Genomic DNA, 15,184 nt, shown 5'->3' on the forward strand with positions numbered 1-15,184 from the left:
GAAAAATTAAGTGGAAAAGTTTGAGGCAATATCTGAAGAGTTTTGTTATGGTTCTTCGAGCTCACTGTAGAGTCCTTGCTTGTAGGTAGATCTTGCTTTTCGTTGGGGCCCAGTATTCTTCTTAAACCTTGTTTGCTGTAGGAGACTTTTCTCTCTTGGGCTTCATGTGTCTTCAGTGGATTCAGAGGCTTGTGGGAAAAAGATGGGAGCAGACAGGAGAGATCTTCTCAGTCCAGGAGCAAACAGACACTCTCAGTTCAAACTGTTTGGACAATTCAGAAAACCTCAGGTTGCCCAGCAGGTTAGTCATGTGACTAACTGGTCTGATCACTTCTTGGCTCTGGATTGTATCATCTTAGCAGGGCCTGGAATACTCCTCTTACACTGAATACCTGGTGATCAAGGTCCATGGTGAACTGAATATGTCAGGGAATGGTCCTTTGTCCTTCCAATCACCGTCTGTTAATATGCAAATGTCTTTTCCAGCCATGGCTGATCTGTTTAGCAAGTCCTTTCTTCACTCCAATAACAGTTTAAAATTAATGTTCATGACAAAATTAATGTGCCTCATTCTTGGCAGGCGGGGGCCTAGCATGACAGTGTGAAACTGATAAGTATTGATGTTCAGAGAGACTTAGGGGTACTTGAACAAGGAATGCACAAAGTTAACGTGCAGGTACAGCAGGCTATTATTATTAACAAATGGCATGTTGGGCTTCATTGCAAGGGGATTGGAGTACAGAAACAAAGAAGTCTTACTAAAATTGTACAGGGATTTTTTGAGACCGCATCTGAAATACTGTGTGCTGTTTTGGTCTCCACATTTAAGAAAGGATATATTAGTCCCTGGGATGAGGGGATTGTCCTATGATGGGAGGCTGAGTAAATTGAGCTTATATTCTCTGGAGTTTAGAAGAATGAGAGGCGATCTAATTGAGACATACAAGATTCTGAAAGGGCTTGGTAGGGTAGGAGCTGAGAGATTATTCCCACTGGTCAGGGATTCTAGAATGTGGGGGCACAGTCTCAGGATAAGGGGTCAATCATTCAGGACTGAGATGAGGAAAAATTACTTCACTCAAAGGGTTGTGAGTCTTTGGAATTCTCTACTCCAGAGGGTTGTGGATGCTCCATCATTGAATACATTTAAGGCTGGGATAGATAGATTTTTGGTCTCACAGGAAATCAAGGGATATGGGGAGTAGGTAGGAAAGTGGAATTGAAGACCAAGATCAGCCATGGTCATATTGATTGGTGGAACAGGCTCGATGGGCCATATGGTCTACTCCTGCTCCTATTTCTTGTGTCCTTGGATCCCTTACAACTACCACGTTGCCCTTCCTATCCTCCTCCCATCTTTGGATAGTTTCTGGCTCCAGGGTGTCATGGTCCACATTCTGGCTGTCCTTCCAACAGTCTTTATCCTCATCTTCATAGTTAGAAGGTACCTTGTACCCATTGAATAGGATTAGTTTCTGCCTATCTTTGTTCTCTTTCTCACTTGGGTTCTGCTTACTCTGCACACTATGGGCTGGATTTTGTGCATCCGTCAAGGATGGGATTGTTGATGGGGCTGGGGCTGGAGAATCGCAATGCAGCTGCCCGCCTGGAAATCTGGCATCATTACGTCAGTTCCGGATTTTGTCAGTGGCGGGAAGGCATAATGGTGGCACTCTTGTGGTAACGTGACGGGAAGCTATTTTAAATTGCTGAGATGCTGACTTAAATATATTTTAATATAATTCAATGCAATTTTATGTCCGAAGACCAAATCTGAATGGTGGGTGACTATGACGTGCCTCCGGTTCCATGTCCAGTAAAACCTGGTGGCAGAAAGGCCAGAGGGCACATTGATGTGACAGGTAGGCAGCCTTGAGCACTGCAGCATAGGGCAAGAGGGGGAGTTTGGAGGCCATTGTGGGAGCACGTTTCTGGAGGGCTCTGCAAAGGGGTCCAGGGTAGCAGGGGCACTGCAAAGGGGTGGAATCTGCGTTGGGAGGGGTTGTGGTTGGGGGGGTTTCTGGATAGGATAGGCAAACAGCTGGAACAGAGGTTGGGGCATCACTTAGCTAGGGATCTGAGGTCCATGAGAGACCACACCGACATAATTTGTGCATCCTCAGGTATCAAGGCAGGAGGCTGGACAGGTAGAGCTATGTGCGAAGGAGGCAACCGAGAACCTCACAATGACTTGTTTGCAGCCATCCTGGTGGCCATTCTCAGATAGTGAAATAAAGGCTCACCTTAATGTCTGATCTCTGTCATGTCCTTTCATTTTTGGTCCCTGTCTTGTGTGCAGATGGGCAATGTGCGCTAGTGCCCACAGGAGAGCATTTGTTAACGGAGGCTCTCATCACATTGGCATGTTAATGAGGGTTGTGCTCACATTGGCTTTGCCCTAAGGGGAAAGGAGAAGGTCAACATCTCACAATTAAAGATTAATGGCACATGGCTTTCAGACAACGAAGCCTAAAGATTTAAACCAAGGATCTTTTAATTATTTAACACAAAATGTATATTCTACACCAGTGAAATCCAAAGTGTTGCTATGCGCTCTTTCTAATCTATTTGTGAGTGCTCCTACATGGTGTGATCCCAGCAACAGCAGCGGGGCTGGAGGGAGGCTGCTGATCAGGCTTCACCTTGGCCTGTGATGACTTTAGCGGGTGTCCTCTGGCTGCCTGAGGCCTGGAAGGCCCTGGATGCCTGGGGATAACCTGCACTGGTGCAGGACTCTGCTCAGGCATCATGCCTGCTGGAGCTGGGCTCACTGGCGGAGAGGCTGAGGAGCCACTGTCCGCACTCGGAGTGCCCTGAGGAGAGCCCCCAGATGTGGCTGTCAGTGTGTCCTCCTCCCTTTGAAGGCTCTCTTGAGCCTCCCTGCTCACCAGAAAAGGATCAGAAGCAGCAGAGTTATCTGGGCTCCTGGTCCTTCTCTCGTCCTGCATTGAACTCATGGCCAAGGCGATGGTGTGCAGGTCAGCTCAGATCTGTGGGATCTGTCTCTCCATGAGGGTCGCCAACCTCTCGATGGAGGAAGCCATGTGCTCACACGCCTGAGACATGGCAGCACTCATGGCAGGGATGGACTCCTCCATCGTCCGCTCATGGCTGCGCATGGCCTCCTCTTGCCATTATGGCGGAAGAGAACCTCCCACCTTTTCCTTACAACCTGGAGGAGAATCTGCAGGGAGGTATCACTGAACCGTGGTGTCTCTATTCTGCCATCACCTTCTGCCTTCCTCAGGGGGTGGGAGCGGTGGAGATACAGGATACAGTAGGACAGAGTTGTATGCTGCACTGTTTCCAAGACAGTAGTGAATGCAGGGCTGTCAGGCCTTTAAATATGGTGCCGTCACCTGCTCCAGAGTCATCTGAAGCCATAATCAATGAATCGCCTCCCGCCCCTACCACGTAATTGGGGTCGACCCATGCCTCCAATATGCAAAATGGGCACCCGCTGCATAATTGCAGTGGGGAGGGCGCCCGTGTGACGGACGGTAATGGCGCCATTTACCAGCTCCACCACTGGGACCCGCGGCAGGCTCATTAAAGGCTGTCCTATGGATCAAATCAACCCCTTCCTGAACCTGCACCTCTCTACAAGGTGTGATCGGAGTCTGGAGCAGACAGTCCAGATACTGCTCCCCCTCCCTTATGTGTTGGAGTGACTCCAACTCACACTCCAGCTCAATGACTCTGACTCTGAGCCAGAGAGATTGGAGACTGTGACACCTACTGCAGATGTGTTCACTTGGGGCGGTCTTGCTATCCACAGACTCTCACTGCAGTCCAGACACACAACTTGTTCTGCTATTTCTTAGTCAAGTTATTTATATTATTTATACCTACATTTTACTTTGTTGTAAGTTGTATTTTTCTTTTTCTGGACACTAGTTTGCACGAATCACTAAAACACTGGACAAAAATGTTAAATACTGTCTCCAGTTCACTTGAACCACTACAAGCATTGGGGGCAAAAAGCAACACCTCCTTCCCCCTCTGTACCGAATTCCTACTCTCACTAAATTCCCAACTTTTGCACTCCATTTACGCCCCACTCCTTTTACGACCACTCGGCGTCAGCAGATGCTGTTTACTTTTATGAACCTTTTTGAGCCACACCCAAGTTACAAGTGCTGACTGCTCACAGTAATTAGCATTTATTCAGGCAATCACTTACAGCTGAATGACAGTTAACTGCCATGAGCAGGCAGAATCTGTTAACTAGCCTGCAGTTTCTTTCACAGTTTTTAAAGTTTCAAGTTAAATTCAAAATGCTAAACGAAATTTCAGTTTGAGATATACTCAGGAAACACTTAGCAGAGAATTCCCACTCTCATCAAATTCCCAACTTTTACACCTTATATGCACTGCGCTCCTTTTGCAAATGTGCAACTACAGACTGGGGGTTCATTGACTGGGGGAATCACAGATGTGGAACACAGACTGGCACTGTGCGGAGTTTGCAGGTTCTCCCTGTGACCGCGTGGGTTTCCGCCGGGTGCTCCAGTTTCCTCCCACAGCCAAAGACTTGCAGGTTGATAGGTAAATTGGCCATTGTAAATTGCCCCTAGTGTAGGTAGGCAGTATGAAAATTGTGGGGATGTGGTAAGGAATATGGGATTAATGTAGGATTAGTATAAGTGGGTGGTTGTTGGTCGGCACAGACTCGGTGGGCCGAAGGGCCTGTTTCAGTGCTGTATCTCTCTATGACTCATCCAAATCTGTAGGGCTCAGATCTGTATCCAGGAAACAAATTTAGCAACTGAACCTTTTCCTCATCTTCTCAATGTTAGAACAGTGACATGCCAAGCCCACCAATTCGAAACTGGAACAAATGTATTAGATCCGTAAGCAGGGCGGTAGAAAAACATTGGGGGATGAAATTAAGAATGACCAGGAGGCACAAAGCATCGACTGCCCATTAATCACCCCCCCTCAATATTCAACTCTGTGTGGTATAATGGACGGCCAATGCCATGCCTGGCCAATTTTACCCTCATTAAGTTTAAAATGTAAAAATGAGAGGAAGCCATTCCATCATTTGAGGAGGAATTTGCTATAAGTGCTGTCAGTGGAGAATGATCGCACGGCAATAAAGTGAGTGGCTCTGGCTGTTTTCACCAGGGAGCGGCCAATTGCATTATTCCCACCTGCTTCCACTTAGCACCAGTTCTGCTGATGCAAAATCCTCCCAGCTCCGTAAAACAGCTGCTGCATGCAGCCCCATTTTAATCAAGTAGTTATATTCACTGCGTATCTTGGACTAGAGAACTTTCAGCGCTGACGATATCTGTTGACTATGGTCCTGAGCAATGTGTGTTGAGCTCTTATTTGGAGCAGTGCTGTTGATTTTACACTCAGGGTAGTTCTTGCGAGGGAGGTCAGGGAACGGCATTGTCTAATCAATGCAACTTCATTTTAATTGTAACCTCTTCCAGCCAGCCCTACAACTCTTCAAGATCTCTGTGCTCCTCCAATTCCAGCCGCTTGCGCACCCCCATTTTCCATCACTCCACTATTGGTGTCCGTGTCTTCGGCTGTTTATGCTCTAAAGTCTGGAATGCCTCCCTAAACCTTTCCACCTGTAAGCCTCTGTTTCCGGTTGAAGGTGATTACAGAATTTGGAAGGGTAGAGGGAGAGAAACATTGGTCGGGGAATCCAGAACGAGGGGTATAACACATAATACAAGAATTAGATAAATCGAAGCAAAATACTGCAGATGCTGGAAATCTGAAATTAAAAACAGTAAGTGCTGGCAATACTCAGCAGCTCGTTCATCATCTGTGGTGAGAGAAACAGAGTTAATGTTTCAGGTCCGTGACCTTTCATCAGAACTGAGTCTGTCAGTCAAGAGTTCTGATGAAAGGTCACGGACCTGAAATGCTGGGCTGGATTTTGTGTGGCCCCCTGAAGCAGGGTCGGAGGCAATGGGGCAGCGGGAGCGGAGGGACGGTCGCCGAGCAATCATCCTGGGGCGGGGTAGGCGGACGACGGCCTTCCTGCCCAAAGGCCAATTGAGACCCCATAAGTTTCCTATTAACAGCCAATTAAGGGCCTCTTCCCACCGCTACCGGGATCTTACCAGCGGTGAGGTGGGGGAGGGAGCCTCCACCATGCGCGGAGGACACCTTGCAACATGAGGCACCCTCCCTGTGGGCTCAGTGGGGGGGGAATCCTTCCTTCAGGGGTAATTTGTGGCTTTACCCCCTGGGACCCCCCCTCCCCCTGAACTGCATGACCATCCCCCATCCCCCCTCACCAGGGCCTTCTGGACTGACCCTGTCTCACTTACGTCTTCTCTGGTGTTCCAGCGCTAGGCCTGGGTCAAAAGCCTGTGCAGTATCGGCAGTGGCCACTGCTCCTGGTGACTCTGTCAATGCTGTTGAGCTGCCAGCCCTCTGATTGGCCGCCAACTCTTGGAGGTGGGATCCCCGTCGTTAACAGATCCGGGATCCTGCCTCCTGAAACTTTGATGAATAACTCCAGGGAGCACGAAAAGGCAGAGGTGGGCTTTCCCCCACGTTTGCGGCCTGTGCTGGGAGCCCCGCCTCCAGTACAAAATCCAGCCCATTAACTCTGTTTCTCTCTCCACAGATGCTGCCAGACCTGCGGAGTATTTCCAGCACTTTCTGTTTTTATATTATACGGGAATTTGAGTTCAGGGCTGATGTCAGGAAGCACAAAGTGTAGTGGAAATCTGGAACTATCTGCCGAAAAAAACTGTTCAGGCTGGGGGTCGATTGAAATTTCAAAACTGAGTTTGATAGGTTTTTGTTAGGCAAGGGTAGTGAGGTTTCTGGAACCAAGGCGAGTAAATGCACTTCAGATGCAGATCATCCATAATCTAATTGAAGCATGACCTCCGCCTAGTCCTCCTTTACAATACTCCTTAAAGCCGACCTCTTTGACCCAGGTCATCTCTCCTAATATTTGCTTATGTTGTCAAATGATATTTGAAAATCGCCCCTGTGAAGCACCTTGGAACGTTTTACTACATTAAATGCGCCATATAATTTCAAGTTGTTTACTCTGCTTTCCTTTGTTGAGACAGAATCAGTTTGTGTATCGCGATGGGATCTTCGGCCCGGAGGAAGGACTGGCCCTGCACAGCCGGCCGCCCACTTGTGCTGGCTCCGCCACGCTGGAAGATCAGGGCGCGGCCTCATCACTGGAGGTGTTCGACGACGCGTGCTGTAACGGGACACTGAGGAAGCAGCTGCCACGCCCGCGAGAGGATAGCGCCACCCAGCGGTACAGCGCAGACCCCACTGTCTTCCTGTCTGAGCGCGGGCAGAGGGGAGAACTGGACGAGGATGGCTACATGACTCCCATTCAGGATAAAAAGACCACAGGCAAGTTCAATAACATGGGGGGAGGGAGAGCGAGAGCAGCCTGGGCGGAAGGATCCAGTAAGGACAAAGTGTCTATCGGTACCACTGTGTCAGCCAATGATATGGAGGCAGGGTGGGAGTTACAGCAAACAGTCTATTTACTCACCAAACAACTAAAAGTCTATTTAAACAGAGTCTCTATGAACTACAGCAAACAGAACTCATGACCAAAACTACAGCAACATCTCCCGATAAAAGCAGGGTTATTTCTCGAGAAAATTGCTGTGGTGGAGGATGGTTACCCAATACAAATTAAGTGTGTAAAATCAATCTCTGTTACTTACGGGTGTAATTGATAGGGGAAGAACCTCATCATCTCCCTTCCGATCAAGAATAGTTGTGTCACCGTATGCTTTCTGATACTTATACTTCAACCAACACGTAAAAACTGATTACCTGACCAGAATCACAGTACTGTTTTTGGCGCCTTGCTGTGTGTAACTTCAATGCCATGCTTCCTAGACTAACTACACTTCAAAAATACGAAAGTGCTTTGGCAAGTTGAGAGGTGGTGAAAGGCGCTATATACGCGCAAGCTCTTGCTTTCTTCAGGCTGCAGTAACAGGATAAATGTTCCATTTTACAGTGGGCAGCACAATCAAATAAGATGAGGAATATATTACCAATGAAGGAGGAGGGAGATCTAATAAGCAGAGTCAGCTCCAGCTCTGAAATGGAAGTAACCCGATTTGCCACATCTCCCTACGCGCCCCAGTAAAACATACCGACAAAGTGATGAACGCAGGAAGATGCAGAAGTTATCCTGCCTCGCATTAGATGGGTTTACTTGCAGACTGACATTTCATAGAATCATCATACAGCACACAGGAGGCCATTTGGCACATTGTGCCTGTGCTGGCTCTTTGAAAGAGTTATCCAATTAGCTCCACTCCCTTGCTCTTTACCCATAGCCCTGCAAACATTCTCCCCTTCAAGAATTGATCCAATTGCCTTTTGAAAGTTATGATTGAAGCTGCTTCCACCGCCCTTTCGGGCAGTGCACCCCAGATCAGAACAACCTGTTACATAAAAAAAAATTCTACTCATCTCACCCCTGCTTCTCTTGTTAGTTGCAAAGCCAATGGCAGCTCTGTACCCCGCCCACTAAACAAATAAACATTCCCCGCAAAACACAATAAATGTATGATTCTTCAAACCTTTCACTGTGTGGGGACCCTCTCTGAAAATACTGTGGCATTTCTTCAGATATTCCCTACCGATATTAACACACTCCTGCAGATTCCCCAGTTAATGTTCATATACTCCTTCCTCCCCACCACCACCAATCCCAAGCCTGGATCATCTGCGGATTAGCTTGAGACTGCCTGCAAATACTGTCCAGTGTCACCTGAGCTAGGAGTACATGAACAGGAATAGACCATTCAGCCCCTCGAGCTTGTTCTGCCATTCAGTTAGATCATGGCTGATTTGTATCTTAACTCCATTTAGCATCCTTGGTATCATATCCTTTAATACCATTGCCGAATAAACAACTCGCAATCTCCATTTCAACATTTTCATTGTGGAGGGAGAGATCCAGATTTTCACTGTCCTTTGTATGAAGAAGTGCTTCCTAACTTCAGCCCTGAATGACCTAGTTCTAATATTAAGGTTATGCTCTCATTCTGGATTCCCCTAGCAGAGGATATAGATTTTCTGTATCTACCCATTCAAATCCTTCGAACGTCTTAGACACCTCAGTTAGATCACTCCTGAATCTTCTCCACACAAGTCTGTGCAATCTGCCCTCCTAATTTAACGCTTTAGCCCCAGTACCATTCCAAGATGCAGATGCATTGCAAGGAAAAACTTTAATTCACATCAACAAGAATATTGTTCCAATAAGTCAATAAAAATAGAAAAATCAGTTGGTGGATCTGACCGATTTGAATGCACAATGCAGAGCCTTGAGAGTTGGAGCATATATTAGATAGCCAGGCACAGATGAAATCAAATCCTGCAGGATATTTCATGGAGAAAGTCCTGAGTGGTGAGCTCATCACCATGCTTACATTCCCAATAAGTGATTGCACAGAGCAGAGCAAATTGATAGATTAAGCTGCCGTATGTTAGGCTGAGGTGAAACTGCTTCCAGGAATCACTCCATTAAAGAAACAGAAGGAACTTGAAAGAGATCAGGGTCTTGGGCCAGCAAGGTTCCTCAACTGTCCAGATCGAGGTGTGTGTCATTTGTCTAAAAGTGCACTGAAAACGTATTATATTGCCAGAAATCGTGAGATACTGTCACTGATACACAGAAAGCGAGGGAAAGTTCCCACCGCGTTTACACTGTCACTGACACACAGTGAGAGAGGGGACATTCCTGCCGTGTTTACACTGTTACTGACACAGAGTGAGAGAGGGAACATTCCTGCCCTGTTTACACTGTCACTGACACACAGTGAGAGAGGGAACATTCCTGCCCTGTTTACACTGTCGCTGACACAGAGTGAGAGAGGGAACATTCCTGCACTGTTTACTCTGTCACTGACACAGAGTGAGAGAGGGAACATTCCTGCACTGTTTACACTGTCACTGACACAGATTGAGAGAGGGAACATTCCTGCACTGTTTACACAGTCACTGACACAGAGTGAGATAGGGAGCATTCCTGCACTGTTTACACTGTCACTGACACAGATTGAGAGAGGGAACATTCCTGCCCTGTTTACACTGTCACTGACACAGATTGAGAGAGGGAACATTCCTGCACTGTTTACACTGTCACTGACACAGATTGAGAGAGGGAACATTCCTGCACTGTTTACACTGTCACTGACACAGATTGAGAGAGGGAACATTCCTGCACTGTTTACACTGTCACTGACACAGATTGAGAGAGGGAACATTCCTGCCCTGCTTACACTGTCACTGACACAGATTGAGAGAGGGAACATTCCTGCACTGTTTACACTGTCACTGACACACAATGAGAGAGGGAACATTCCTGCCCTGTTTACACTGTCACTGACACAGAGTGAGAGAGGGAACATTCCTGCCCTGTTTACACTGTCACTGACACAGATTGAGAGAGGGAACATTCCTGCACTGTTTAGACTGTCACTGACACAGAGTGAGAGAGGGAACATTCCTGCCCTGTTTACACTGTCACTGACACAGATTGAGAGAGGGAACATTCCTGCACTGTTTACACTGTCACTGACACACAGTGAGAGAGGGAACATTCCTGCCCTGTTTACACTGTCACTGACACAGATTGAGAGAGGGAACATTCCTGCCCTGTTTACACTGTCACTGACACACAGTGAGAGAGGGAACATTCCTGCCCTGTTTATACTGTCACTGACACAGAGTGAGAGAGGGAACATTCCTGCCCTGTTTACACTGTTACTGACACACAGTGAGAGAGGGAACATTCCTGCCCTGTTTACACTGTCACTGACACACAGTGAGAGAGGGAACATTCCTGCACTGTTTACATTGTCACTGACACACAGTGAGAGAGGGAACATTCCTGCCCTGTTTACATTGTCACAGACACACAGTGAGAGAGGGAACATTCCTGCCCTGTTTACATTGTCACTGACACAGAGTGAGAGAGGGAACATTCCTGCCCTGTTTACACTGTCACTGACACACAGTGAGAGAGGGAACATTCCTGCCCTGTTTACATTGTCACAGACACACAGTGAGAGAGGGAACATTCCTGCCCTGTTTACACTGTCACTGACACAGAGTGAGAGAGGGAACATTCCTGCCCTGTTTACATTGTCACTGACACAGAGTGAGAGGGAACATTCCTGTCCTGTTTACATTGTCACAGACATAGAGTGAGAGAGGGAACATTCCTGCCCTGTTTACACTGTCACTGACACACAGTGAGAGAGGGAACATTCCTGCCCTGTTATCACTGTCACTGACACACAGTGAGAGAGGGAACATTCCTGCCCTGTTTACACTGTCACTGACACACAGTGAGAGAGGGAACATTCCTGCCCTGTTTACACTGTCACTGACACAGATTGAGAGAGGGAACATTCCTGCCCTGTTTACACTGTCACTCACACACAGTGAGAGAGGGAACATTCCTGCCCTGTTTACACTGTCACTGACACACAGTGAGAGAGGGAACATTCCTGCCCTGTTTACACTGTCACTGACACAGAGTGAGAGAGGGAACATTCCTGCCCTGTTTACACTGTCACTGACACACAGTGAGAGAGGGAACATTCCTGCCCTGTTTACACTGTCACTGACACACAGTGAGAGAGGGAACATTCCTGCCCTGTTTACACTGTCACTGACACACAGTGAGAGAGGGAACATTCCTGCCCTGTTATCACTGTCACTGACACACAGTGAGAGAGGGAACATTCCTGCCCTGTTTACACTGTCACTGACACACAGTGAGAGAGGGAACATTCCTGCCCTGTTTACACTGTCACTGACACAGAGTGAGAGAGGGAACATTCCTGCCCTGTTAACACTGTCACTCACACACAGTGAGAGAGGGAACATTCCTGCCCTGTTTACACTGTCACTGACACACAGTGAGAGAGGGAACATTCCTGCCCTGTTTACACTGTCACTGACACAGAGTGAGAGAGGGAACATTCCTGCCCTGTTTACACTGTCACTGACACACAGTGAGAGAGGGAACATTCCTGCCCTGTTTACACTGTCACTGACACACAGTGAGAGAGGGAACATTCCTGCCCTGTTTACACTGTCACTGACACACAGTGAGAGAGGGAACATTCCTGCCCTGTTTACACTGTCACTGACACACAGTGAGAGAGGGAACATTCCTGCCCTGTTTACACTGTCACTGACACAGATTGAGAGAGGGAACATTCCTGCACTGTTTACATTGTCACTGACACACAGTGAGAGAGGGAACATTCCTGCCCTGTTTACATTGTCACAGACACACAGTGAGAGAGGGAACATTCCTGCCCTGTTTACATTGTCACTGACACAGAGTGAGAGAGGGAACATTCCTGCCCTGTTTACACTGTCACTGACACAGAGTGAGAGAGGGAACATTCCTGCCCTGTTTACATTGTCACTGACACAGAGTGAGAGGGAACATTCCTGTCCTGTTTACATTGTCACAGACATAGAGTGAGAGAGGGAACATTCCTGCCCTGTTTACACTGTCACTGACACACAGTGAGAGAGGGAACATTCCTGCCCTGTTATCACTGTCACTGACACAGAGTGAGAGAGGGAACATTCCTGCCCTGTTTACACTGTCACTCACACACAGTGAGAGAGGGAACATTCCTGCCCTGTTTACACTGTCACTGACACACAGTGAGAGAGGGAACATTCCTGCCCTGTTTACACTGTCACTGACACAGAGTGAGAGAGGGAACATTCCTGCCCTGTTTACACTGTCACTGACACACAGTGAGAGAGGGAACATTCCTGCCCTGTTTACACTGTCACTGACACACAGTGAGAGAGGGAACATTCCTGCCCTGTTTACACTGTCACTGACACACAGTGAGAGAGGGAACATTCCTGCCCTGTTTACACTGTCACTGACACACAGTGAGAGAGGGAACATTCCTGCCCTGTTTACACTGTCACTGACACAGAGTGAGAGAGGGAACATTCCTGCCCTGTTTACACTGTCACTGACACACAGTGAGAGAGGGAACATTCCTGCCCTGTTTACATTGTCACAGACACACAGTGAGAGAGGGAACATTCCTGCCCTGTTTACACTGTCACTGACACAGAGTGAGAGAGGGAACATTCCTGCCCTGTTTACATTGTCACTGACACAGAGTGAGAGGGAACATTCCTGTCCTGTTTACATTGTCACAGACATAGAGTGAGAGAGGGAACATTCCTGCCCTGTTTACACTGTCACTGACACACAGTGAGAGAGGGAACATTCCTGCCCTGTTATCACTGTCACTGACACACAGTGAGAGAGGGAACATTCCTGCCCTGTTTACACTGTCACTGACACACAGTGAGAGAGGGAACATTCCTGCCCTGTTTACACTGTCACTGACACAGATTGAGAGAGGGAACATTCCTGCCCTGTTTACACTGTCACTCACACACAGTGAGAGAGGGAACATTCCTGCCCTGTTTACACTGTCACTGACACACAGTGAGAGAGGGAACATTCCTGCCCTGTTTACACTGTCACTGACACAGAGTGAGAGAGGGAACATTCCTGCCCTGTTTACACTGTCACTGACACACAGTGAGAGAGGGAACATTCCTGCCCTGTTTACACTGTCACTGACACACAGTGAGAGAGGGAACATTCCTGCCCTGTTTACACTGTCACTGACACACAGTGAGAGAGGGAACATTCCTGCCCTGTTATCACTGTCACTGACACACAGTGAGAGAGGGAACATTCCTGCCCTGTTTACACTGTCACTGACACACAGTGAGAGAGGGAACATTCCTGCCCTGTTTACACTGTCACTGACACAGATTGAGAGAGGGAACATTCCTGCACTGTTTACATTGTCACTGACACACAGTGAGAGAGGGAACATTCCTGCCCTGTTTACATTGTCACAGACACACAGTGAGAGAGGGAACATTCCTGCCCTGTTTACATTGTCACTGACACAGAGTGAGAGAGGGAACATTCCTGCCCTGTTTACACTGTCACTGACACAGAGTGAGAGAGGGAACATTCCTGCCCTGTTTACATTGTCACTGACACAGAGTGAGAGGGAACATTCCTGTCCTGTTTACATTGTCACAGACATAGAGTGAGAGAGGGAACATTCCTGCCCTGTTTACACTGTCACTGACACACAGTGAGAGAGGGAACATTCCTGCCCTGTTATCACTGTCACTGACACAGAGTGAGAGAGGGAACATTCCTGCCCTGTTTACACTGTCACTCACACACAGTGAGAGAGGGAACATTCCTGCCCTGTTTACACTGTCACTGACACACAGTGAGAGAGGGAACATTCCTGCCCTGTTTACACTGTCACTGACACAGAGTGAGAGAGGGAACATTCCTGCCCTGTTTACACTGTCACTGACACACAGTGAGAGAGGGAACATTCCTGCCCTGTTTACACTGTCACTGACACACAGTGAGAGAGGGAACATTCCTGCCCTGTTTACACTGTCACTGACACACAGTGAGAGAGGGAACATTCCTGCCCTGTTTACACTGTCACTGACACACAGTGAGAGAGGGAACATTCCTGCCCTGTTTACACTGTCACTGACACAGAGTGAGAGAGGGAACATTCCTGCCCTGTTTACACTGTCACTGACACAGATTGAGAGAGGGAACATTCCTGCACTGTTTACACTGTCACTGACACAGAGTGAGAGAGGGAACATTCCTGCCCTGTTTACACTGTCACTGACACAGAGTGAGAGAGGGAACATTCCTGCCCTGTTTACACTGTCACTCACACACAGTGAGAGAGGGAACATTCCTGCCCTGTTTACACTGTCACTGACACACAGTGAGAGAGGGAACATTCCTGCCCTGTTTACACTGTCACTGACACAGAGTGAGAGAGGGAACATTCCTGCCCTGTTTACACTGTCACTGACACACAGTGATTTGAGGGAACATTCCTGCCCTGTTTACATTGTCACAGACACACAGTGAGGGAGGGAACATTCCTGCCCTGTTTAAATTGTCACTGACACAGAGTGAGAGAGGGAACATTCCTGCCCTGTTTACACTGTCACTGACACAGATTGAGAGAGGGAACATTCCTGCCCTGTTTACATTGTCACAGACACAGAGTGAGAGAGGGAACATTCCTGCCCTGTTTACACTGTCACTGACACACAATGAGAGAGGGAGCAT

The 15,184-nt window shown here is 47.9% G+C and overlaps 1 protein-coding gene across 3 annotated transcripts in view; it reads left to right on the forward strand.

The window, feature by feature from the left end:
* Nucleotides 1-15,184, forward strand: part of LOC137372320 (receptor tyrosine-protein kinase erbB-4-like) — a 1,059,900-nt gene that overhangs the window by 1,030,082 nt on the left and 14,634 nt on the right. For all 3 annotated transcript variants that reach the window (XM_068036154.1, XM_068036155.1, XM_068036157.1), the window contains one exon: nucleotides 7,059-7,359. In XM_068036154.1, coding sequence (XP_067892255.1) covers nucleotides 7,059-7,359 — 301 coding nt within the window. The remainder of the gene's footprint in view (nucleotides 1-7,058; nucleotides 7,360-15,184) is intronic.

The sequence above is a fragment of the Heterodontus francisci genome, chromosome 7 (genome assembly GCF_036365525.1).
Source record: "Heterodontus francisci isolate sHetFra1 chromosome 7, sHetFra1.hap1, whole genome shotgun sequence".
Taxonomy (NCBI): domain Eukaryota; kingdom Metazoa; phylum Chordata; class Chondrichthyes; order Heterodontiformes; family Heterodontidae; genus Heterodontus; species Heterodontus francisci.